At 36.3% G+C, this 10,711-nt stretch overlaps 1 protein-coding gene across 1 annotated transcript in view; it reads left to right on the top strand.

Moving 5' to 3' along the window:
* Positions 1-10,350, top strand: part of LOC116851533 — a 46,393-nt gene extending 36,043 nt beyond the window's left edge. Inside the window, exons 21-33 of the mRNA XM_032831003.1 lie at positions 412-541; positions 2,639-2,683; positions 2,757-2,873; positions 3,105-3,278; positions 3,374-3,502; positions 4,551-4,735; positions 5,172-5,280; positions 5,704-5,925; positions 6,414-6,631; positions 6,829-7,048; positions 7,256-7,439; positions 8,919-9,021; positions 9,099-10,350. Coding sequence (XP_032686894.1) covers positions 412-541; positions 2,639-2,683; positions 2,757-2,873; positions 3,105-3,278; positions 3,374-3,502; positions 4,551-4,735; positions 5,172-5,280; positions 5,704-5,925; positions 6,414-6,631; positions 6,829-7,048; positions 7,256-7,439; positions 8,919-9,021; positions 9,099-9,185 — 1,923 coding nt within the window. The 3' untranslated portion in view covers positions 9,186-10,350. The remainder of the gene's footprint in view (positions 1-411; positions 542-2,638; positions 2,684-2,756; positions 2,874-3,104; positions 3,279-3,373; positions 3,503-4,550; positions 4,736-5,171; positions 5,281-5,703; positions 5,926-6,413; positions 6,632-6,828; positions 7,049-7,255; positions 7,440-8,918; positions 9,022-9,098) is intronic.
* The last annotated feature ends 361 nt before the right edge of the window (positions 10,351-10,711 follow it).

Genomic DNA, 10,711 nt, shown 5'->3' with positions numbered 1-10,711 from the left:
AAAAAAATTTGTGTTGGATTTCAAAATTCAAGATGGCGGACCAATATGTCGGCCCGAAAATTTGAAATTTTGACCTATTTGAGTGAAAATTCGTACAGGGGGGGTTTGGGGTTCGCAGAGTATGAGTATGCACTTATTTTTTCAAAATTCGTAATGGCGGATCCAATATAGCCACCCAAAAATGCGAAAATTTGACATAGTTTTGTTATTTGGCAAAAAATCCAACCAAATTATAAGCTTTCGAAGATATTTGTTTTGGGGCAAAACATCATACTTTAGCAGACTGTAGAAGAAAAATGGTTTTTTGACTTTCAAAATCAATATGGCGGCCAAAAATTTTTAATTTTCATTTATTTCAATGAAAGTACGTTTTGAAAAATTTTGAAAAAATAAGTGCATATTCATACTCAGCGAACCCAAAACCCCGCCTATACGCCCAAACAGCACACGATATCCCATGGACGTTCTGTGGATGTCCTTAGGACATTGGGACATCCTCAGGACATCCTGAGGACATCCCGAAGAGATTTGTGCTGTCTGGGCGAATTTTCACTCAAATAAGTCAAAATTTCAAATTTTCGGACTAACATATTGGTCCGCCATTTTGAATTTTGAAATCCAACACAAATTTTTTTTTCACTTTTTAACAAATTTTAACCCTAATTTAGATGGTTTTTGAAAGCCTATTCTTAGCGGTTTTCTCTTGGGTCTTAATGGGTTAAAAGAGGCCAAATAAAAATTTGAAGTCGAAAAATGATATTATGATATTATGATATATAATATAATGATATATCTGTGTTCTGCTTTCCTCCACTTCCTGCGCTTACATCCTTCTTGTAGAAGCTTCGATTACAACACACATTCGCTGAGCAATGTAACATATATACGGAGAAAAACGATTCCATTAGTGTAATTGAATTTTCTGTTGCCTGGTAACAGATGATAAACTCGGCTGTAGGAACAGAAAGATTAATGCAACCGAAAACATTTGTCTGAACTTTCGATTATATTAAAATAAAAATACCAATATTCAGACATGTAGACATCCTAGACATCCTAAACATTCATATTATTTTGATATTTAATATTTATTAATATGAACATTTGAATTTTCAGCATAAAAGAATACATATACATTCTATATACATTCTATTCTGAAATTTAAATATTCGTATTCAAAGGACAAAACAATAAGAATGTCCAGAGTTAGGTAAAAAGTTATGTAAACCCTAAACATGGGTAAATTTTACTCATAAAATTAAGGTAAATTTAAATAAAATAAATTCTTCACATTTTCATTTACTCATAACTTCTGGAAAAATGATCAAAATTCAATTCTTTTTTAAATGAATATAAAAATATCAAGGAATATGAATCTATTAATATATTTGCAGTTTAATAAAGTTGAATAAAATTATAAATGAAAATATTAATATCTTTGCTATTAATATCTTTCAATAAAGTTCAATAAAATTCAATAAAGTTCAATAAATTTGAACAAAATTATAAATAAGAATTATAATGAAAAAATAAAATATATATTTTTAAGAATAGTAACGTTTAAAAAGTTGATCTAGATAAATTTTATCTATATGTTTAGAGTTCTTAAAATTTTATTGCATTAACTGAGAACAATCACGGAGAAACTTCCTGTTTCATAGAAATCTTTCTGTTCCTACAAGTTTTTCATTTGGTCTCCATTCTTACCAGGCAACGGAAAATTTAATTACATTAATTGAATTGTTACATTACTTAGCGAATATGTGTTGTAATCGAAGCTTCTACAAGAAGGATGTAAACGTCGGAAGTGGAGGAAAACAAAAAATATTATATAACAGACAGGTTCACTGCGCGCTGTATATATTTGTTCGAGTTAAATTTGCCTTTAATCTTTTTTTACTCACGTAATCTATTTAATATATGTATAAAAAGAATCGTGCTTTGTGATCTGTGAGGATGATTTTTAAATAATGGTAATGAAATATATTAAAAATGTTTCCCGTATAAAAACTTCTTAACAAGAGTTAAAGTGCTCGCACACGATAACGTTTATGGTTTCGGGAAAAAATTTAATTAATTAATTTTGTACTTTATCAACTTAGGAGATCGATATATGTCAAGGACGGTTAAACAGGAAACAAGGAATCCATAAAATATCCGAAAAATGTATAAAGAATTTGTTCGATTTGCATCTCTCTCTCGACAATGTAAGCGTGAAATAAGAAACCAAGTTTGGTTTATACACGGAAAAAATTTCGGTTCGGATAACTGAATGGGGACCAGACAAAAAACCGCTAACGAGAAATAATATCTTTGTTACTATGATCGAAAACATTCGTCTGAAAATTCAACTCGATATTAAAACTCGGCTGAGATAACTGAGGGCAATTGACTGAGTAAAAACCTCCAGGAATTTTACTGTTCCTACAATCGAATTTTTCATTTGGTCCTCAAGTAACAGAAAATTTAGTTGCACTGATAAAGTTGTGTTTTTCCGTATAGGATTACGAATTAAGAACTTTGCAATTTAAAAATTGCGACTTTTTTTCAGTTTTGATATATATTCTTGCAACGCAAACATGAATTTTGTTAGTTTGCGAGACACAGGCTATTTTGCATTGATTTCATATTTAATTAGGAAGATCCGGTCAAATGGGGCCGCAAGGACCACCAGGACAACGAGGTGAGCGCAGACACGATATTCTCACTTGCTATCTTTACATCCACACGTCAAACGAATATTTGGTACATTTCAGGAGACGAAGGTCCACAAGGTCGCGAAGGGCCACCGGGGAGAAACGGCACGCCAGGTATACAAGCTTATGGGAACGTGAACAATATGGATGAGATATTAATCCCGCCATCCATACTGAGTAAGGACTATTGATTTAACCCAAACTGAGCCCCCTCTCCTTCACATAGCACGCGCTCAAACATTTTCAATACCGAAACTATAAACAATACTACAAACAAAAGTCCTTGATCGATTCGACTCTCGCGTCCAGTCTGTATTCTTTGTGTAAGGAATTTCCATGAGAGGAAAAAACGGTATTACTCAAATCTACAAAGCGAAAATTTTCAATATGTTTCTTTGTTTCTGTGAGGAAGCTATGTCGGAAAATGGGGCGTTTCAGGAATTACACCGAACGGGAGTGATGTGATTTCCGTGCAAGAAGGCACCAACATACGGCTGAGGTGTGACACGAGTGGAAAACCGCAGCCTGTCGTGCAGTGGACGAAAACAGACGGATCCGCCATATCAATGGGTGCCTGGCACGGTATAGTTATTTCCCTTTTTTTAATTCGCGATGAAAAAAGTAGCAGACGACGATACCAATAACTCTGTTGGTGTTGCAAACCATACGGATTTTAGTGAGCTCCATACCGAGCCACACGTTCAATATCAGCGTAGTGAACCGGAATCATATGGGCGAGTATGCGTGCAACGCCGACAACGGGGTACCACCAGCCAGGTCCAAGAAGATCATGCTCCAAGTCAAATGTAAGTGTATTTCAATGTCATTGAGAGACCCGCCCCGCTTCTGAGAAAATTAAAGTACCTACACACTTATTTTAATATTCTGAAGCCTATATCAAACTCTCTTGTTTCTATTTAAGCTACTAGTTTTGCCAAGAGATTCTCTGTAGAAACTATAAGACATTCTTAAAGGCGTTATATAGAATGTCAATTTTTAGTGTATTACATATATATGTCAATTTCTAGTGTATTACATATATATCGACCCTTCAGAGAAAATATATCCTTCGGAACATCCTTCAGATATTAAAAAGTTCAGGTCCAAAGTAGGACTTAAATTTCAATTCGGGTAATTTGCAATTTCGCGGCGCATGTAGTTTTTAACGATTCTGTTCATTATTTATATTATTATTTATATATTATTACTATTATACTTATATATATATATAATATGTAATATATATATAATGTATATATGTAATATGTAATATATATATGTATATATATATATATATATATATAATGTAGTATATATATATATATATACACATATATACATGTGTGTGTGTGTGTGTGTGTGTACTACATTATATATATTACATATTATATATATAAGTATAATAGTATAATATCTGAAGGATATATTTTCTCTGAAGGGTATATATATATATATATATATATATATATATATATATATATTACATTTCATAATTTTATATTACGAAGTAATATCTTTGTTCTTCCGTTCTTTTGTTTTGACTTCCCATGTCAATCAACTTCGACGTGCTGCGCACATACAGGAGAATGCGTCTTATCACGGGAGAACTTTTTAGAGAATTCTATATAACACAAGATAACAATATTCTTCAGATCAAGTAACTCATGATGCACTTGTAGTACGATCCTGAAAATATTTTTCTCGGGTAAATCTTTTGGTGCGCGCCACACGTCGGGCCTGACGGAGATGAGCGTTTCGCGGATTCCGATGTTATTAAATTCATACCGAAAGAACTAATTCGAGCCGGGTCGAAATGTCGGATGTAGGTGAAATTGATAATCGATTGCGTTCCAGTTTCGCCGTTTATTCGCATACGCAACCAAGTAATTATCGTACGAAACCAAAACCCGGCGATGTTAGAATGCGAGGTGGAAGCCTTTCCCGAGCCGTCCGTTCACTGGGAGCGCGGTGACGGTCGCCGTTTGAAGCCATCGGAGAGGTATAGGATAGATATTTACGACAAGCGCGACATATACAAGGTAATTTACGAGAACCTTCTTATCGAATCTACGCCATTTTGCTACGATTTCTTAACTATTTTTTTTTACGAAAATATCCTTTTATATATATAAAATTATTATAACTATTGTAAGAAATTATTTAGCTATTGTAAAAGCAAGTGCAACTGGTTCGTTGAATAATTTCAATGATTATTGTTGTTCATTGCTGAACAAAGAAAGCTTCAATAATTTCGATTGTTATTAATTGCTCGTTGGACAAAGAAAGCTTCAGTAATTTCGTTTGTTATTGATGTTCATTGGACGAAAAAGCTTCAATGACTTCAGTGAATATTGACTGTTCGTCAATATTCAAATAAAGAAAGCTTCGATAATTTTGATTATTAATGATTGCCAAACAGTTTTGCAGTTTTGGTAACGAATAATATTTTGTAATGTATAACGCTATTCTCAAAAGTTCAAGATGAGGCTGAAGATTACGAGAGTGACCTCATCGGATCATGGAACTTATCACTGCGTGGTGAAGAATGATGTCGACGTTACCAAGGGATCTTTTATAGTGGATGGTTTGTTTTTCTTCGTACTATCCGATAAGAGATCGCAAGAAGCCATTGCTAATTAATAATATCATAGAGGAAGGATTGTAAAAACAAGTCTCGCAACTCTCCAACTTTGTTTGATATCGAGTTAGACGTGCGATTTTTTTTATTCTCCGCACTTTCACTTCCGCGCGTCATTTCCAGGTAGCAAGGATGCGTTAAAAGTAAAACTTAAAAGTAACTTAAAAGTAAAACACAGGAGAGTGAAGAGAGCACGTCCGGCATGCTGCTCCTCGAACACACAATTCCGGAGATCTTCCGAGACTCGAAATCTTATTTCGCAATTTAACTTCCCAAGAATTCTCCTAGATCTATCGTTCATTTCTAAGAAGTAATAATCACTGCCGCCGGACAATTTCCGAATTAATAACGACAAACACCGTCGCACAGACGACTCTAAAAACATCGAGAGACTGAAGTTGGGAAAGCAACAACACGTTACGTACGGCGATCCCATGCCTACGAGCGTCGATCAGGAGGAATTATGCAGTCCGCAAGAAACCTGTGCGGCGTGCCCTGTGCTGAAATGCACGTACACAGATATAACAGATCGCGTACACGTTCAACCGTTACGAGGCTTTAACTTCACCGGGCCGCCGCCGTCTCTAGCCGGTACGTTTAATCAATTCCAGCAACATATTCTGGGCGTTCCCATAAAAAGAAACAATGTCGGTTAATTAATGTCGACAAACGCGGACGAAATTGCATGCGTAAACGCTTTCGCGAAAAGTTTGCGTACACACGAGTTTTACGACGCGGACGTGTAACGTTTGAAAAATTTTTATCGATAAACGCGGGCGGAAAATGCGGGCTCGATAATATTGAGATATCTCTCGCCGTCCTCTCGCCGCAAATACGTGTGTACACGATACTTTTACATTACGGCGCATACAGGATGAGTGGAGCGTCAAGTGCAGCATGGCCACGTTAATGAGCGAAAAGTGAGACGCCGCGGGAATTTATGCAATTAGCGAACTAACGCGCTCGCCGAATCCACACGGAGTGTCCGTGATATCGCGCGACTGTGAAAAACGAAACTTTTCCCCGCCGACGCTCCGGCGGGGCTCGAAAGTTCATAACTGACGTCGGTGAATTCTCAGAGGGCATGATAGAGGCCGTGGGGAAGCCTGTGCTGAAAGGAAGCATGGACGACTACTACGGAAGTTGGATGCACGACGCGTCCTTCCGCCACGACGGCACGCCCGATAAGCTCTGGGTCACTCGCAAGAACGACACGTCCCACATCTTGGAGTACATATCGAAGGACTATTTCAAGAACGACACGGCTCGTCTCAAAAAATTGCCCTATCCCTTCCAGGTGGGACTTCTAATTCCAGCCACGTATAATTACCGAGAAAGAGAGAGAGAGAGAGAGAGAGAGAGAGAGAGAGAGGTTGCAAAATTATAATAAGCATAAGACGATCAGAATGATTAACGCTGGTTACAGAAGGATTATGACGCTTAAGCCAATCGAAATCAAATCTCACGAATTAAATTCGTGTTTTTTTTTTCAAGGGTAACGGACACATAGTTTATAACAAGTCCTTCTTTTATAATCCGCAAAATCGCTCGACGGTCTTCCGCTTCGATCTCTACTCGACTTCGGATCACGGCTGCGACCGGGACTTCAACAAGTGCGAGATGCAGCTACCCGGCTTGGTGCTCAACACCCAGAATTTCCTCTACACGCCATACCATAATTTCAATTATGTGGATTTCAACGTGGACGAGAACGGTGAGAACGAGAGCTGACCAGCGGCCGGCCATAATTTTCGTTCTGGACGGGATATACGAGAAAACTGGGTTAACCATTAACTTGGATATAGCCGTTAAAAATCGGGTGTAAAACGAGACGAAATTCATTCGAGTATTGTTTTATCGAGTTAAAGGAGGAGGCGCGAAAAAGTCTCACGGAAAAATACACGACATACTTTGCGCGCAGGTTTATGGGTCATTTACGGGCTGCCATCCAATAATACCGTAGTGGTGAAAATGGACCCCATGAGAATGGCTATTCAATACGCATGGAATATTAGTATTGATCATCATAGGTTCGGAGAGATGTTCATCGCGGGAGGAGTGCTTTACGCTGTACATAGCGTCACCGAGGAGACTATGAAAATATGGTAACGCGAGCAGTTTACTTTTAGAACTTTCCACAATCCTGAACACAAGTATTCGACGAATACGCGAATACGAAGAAGTCTTATCTCCTAGACATAATTTCCTCACAAATACGTATTATTTTGTACAATTTGTTCCGACTGTTATTCTGTATAGATAAATATTTATACATATTTATCGGTCATACGAAAATACAACTTCTTCGAATTATCTCTCATTCTATATGAATAAATATTCACACATATTTATCAGTCGTGCGAAGATACTCTCCAAATTTCTTGGAGTGAGATTTCGCTCGAAATGATAATGCTCGAATAGATAAGCACACAAGAATGAAGAGTGTTTCATTCAAACCATAGAGTGTTGTAGCCGACTAAAATGGATTTGTAGCAATAATAATAATTAACCTTTTAGCTGTAGCGCACTCCAATTACGTTGTATCATTTGCGGCACGATACTTGCTTGTCACATCATCGAGACCAGGCCGTTCCATTAGTTCACGCGCTTCACATAAAGCATTTGCTTATCTGCTTATATTAAGGGTTAAAGTACACGGCAGGCTATATTAAGGGATAAAACACGGTAATACATCGGCTTTGTGAGAAATTAAATGCATCATATCAAACCAAATATATAAGATGTATATGTGCGGCTCTCATATATATCGATGAATATGTTAGGGCGTGTAAATACGCTTTTCGTACATGCACAGCTACTTTTTTGAAGCGTATATATATACGCCTCTCGAGTTAAAAGGTCAAACGGGAAGAAAACTGTTTAGTATATTTGTTTTTGGAATTTATTCCAGTGACGATAGAGTACATCGAATTCTCTATCTTCAATTTCGAATATGAAAATTAATCCTAGAACCCTAAACATCAGAAAGTTACGTAAATTCTAAACATAAATAAATTTTACTTTTAATGCGTTTTCATTTATTCACAACTTCCGTAAAAATGATTAAAATTCAATATTTTCTTTTTTTAACCAGTATAGAAAGCATCGAGAAATATAAATCTATTGATGTTTTTGTGATTGAGGTGTTATAATGAGATAGCAAAATATATTTTTAAGAACGGTAATATTTGCAAAGTTGGTCTGAGTAAATCTCACCCATATGTTTGGGGTTTTACGATTAATAATTATAATAATAATAGATATGATACAGAGTGAAAGATTCGCCCAACGTGACCTCATTCGGGTGATAATTCGATGAAGCTTAAGTACTCGAGTCGAAATTTTGATCCCACTTTTACTCTCAATATTCCATTTAACATCTATTTTGATGTTAAAGAAAGTGAAAAGAGAAATTTCGCAAATCATCCGAAAGCATAGGATATCCAAAATTTCAGTTCGATTGAAATTTAGTTAGAAGTATGTTGTCTCGTTAACACGAATATTTGCACGGAATACGTTGGATATTTGTATCGCGTGTTTGCGCCGCTTTCTCTACCGTTTCGTAATCGCAATTTATTGAACAGGTTCGCGTTCGATCTGTTTCGAAATGCAACGTTAAAAGTACACCTGTCATTCACGAATCCATATCATAAGACCACGGCGGTCAGTTACAATCATAAAACCAAGGTATGTATTCGTGGCTTTCGCTGTGCACGCTCCGTTGTCGTTTCGCTCGTACTGAAAACGGAATTCTGTCATTTCAGGAGCTCTACACGTGGAACAAGGGCAACCAATTAGCCTACCCCGTGAAATATCGCGACGACATGAAGGACGTGGTGGGTGGCAACTAAGGCTATCGTCTTCGTCGCGGCGCGACGATGAAAATCGGCACGTGCAAGCGAGTTAATCAACGTGGGAGTATTCGATTGAACGACTTCAATTTTGTGTAATGGGGACGCAATCATCTCGTCGAACGAGCGTCTTTATCGTGTGCACGTATCAAAAATGTAATGAATATAAATGGAATATCGGTGAAGACAATTCTTTGCGAGTAAAGTGGAAAAAATAGACGTGTCGACGAGAACGATCACTGAATGTATATCCGTTTCTGTAATCGTGTCACAAGTTATACACAGCTGTTATATTCTGGATATTTCAGAATTGTAGATACGGCTTTAACTAGCTAATAGAAGCGAACAAAAGACTCTCAGTATACATATATATTATGAATCAATTATGAATCAGCAATCCCGTCTCGCGGTATATCGCGAGATTTTCGAAACAAAAGTCATAATTATAGAAATGACAAAGAAGAACGACAGAGGAACAGCTCTATTTATACTCGATATGATTTCAACTATTTTCGTGTGGACTAGGTCAGCGTACTTGCCGACGTAATTAGCTACAAGAAGAGAGGAAGAGAGGGGGAGAAAAAGAGAAAAGGAAAAGCCTTGACCTGACCTGACCTAATCGGGCCACATTGAGTCCCTTTACGAGAGAGAGATTGTCCTCAAAAGAAGAACAAAAATTATTTTAATAGCAGAATATGTTTATTTAATTAAAAAATGGATGTTTATTTATTTAAAAAATGGATATACCAATTAATGCACAAAGTCAAATTGAATAACAAGCTCTGATTAATTATTTACAAAAGAGAATTTACGTGCGGGAAATAACAACGCTCATATGAAACAACATTTCTGTGTGTGCAGTTCAAAAATAATTTCAAAAATAATTCAATTAAATATATTCCCTCTCTTCTCTCTTATTAATTGGAGAAAATCAAGAACTATATATACTGTGTATGCGTACGGGCGTGATAAACGTGGAGATATCGATCAGCTCGTAATGCAATATTTTTAATTTCTAAGTACAATTATACGGTGGAACAATCATTCAATCGGTGGAACAGTCACATTAGACCTTAAACTCTGTTTTATACGATTAGCAAGTAATATTGTTTTTCAACATATAGTTAATAGCCTTATCACATTAAAGTCGTTTTGGATTTTCTTATCGTGTATTGATTTTGTGTCACGTCCTTCCGATTAGCTATCTTCTGCACTCATAAAATCAGGGTTGGGAACGTTACATTTTAAAAGTAACGCGTTACCGTTACCGTTACTTGCGGTAAAAAGTAACTTACCGTTATCCGTTACTGATTCTAAAAAGTAACGCGTTACCGTTATTTGAAAAGTAACGATAAAAAAATCATTACTTTCCGTTACTTTTGTAAAAAAAAAGTTAAAATCGACTTATAAAACGAATAGTAAGAGAAACAGTACATAAATTATACATATATAAAGACAAAATGTAAGATATTTAAGCAGAAAGCATACATTCTTGCATAACGACATAAAGCCCATTCTACATTAGT

Source organism: Odontomachus brunneus, unplaced genomic scaffold (assembly GCF_010583005.1).
Source record: "Odontomachus brunneus isolate Ranch 3 - 2012 unplaced genomic scaffold, Obru_v1 Obru_scaffold_177, whole genome shotgun sequence".
Lineage (NCBI taxonomy): Eukaryota > Metazoa > Arthropoda > Insecta > Hymenoptera > Formicidae > Odontomachus > Odontomachus brunneus.
This window is presented reverse-complemented; position numbering and strand designations above follow the sequence as displayed.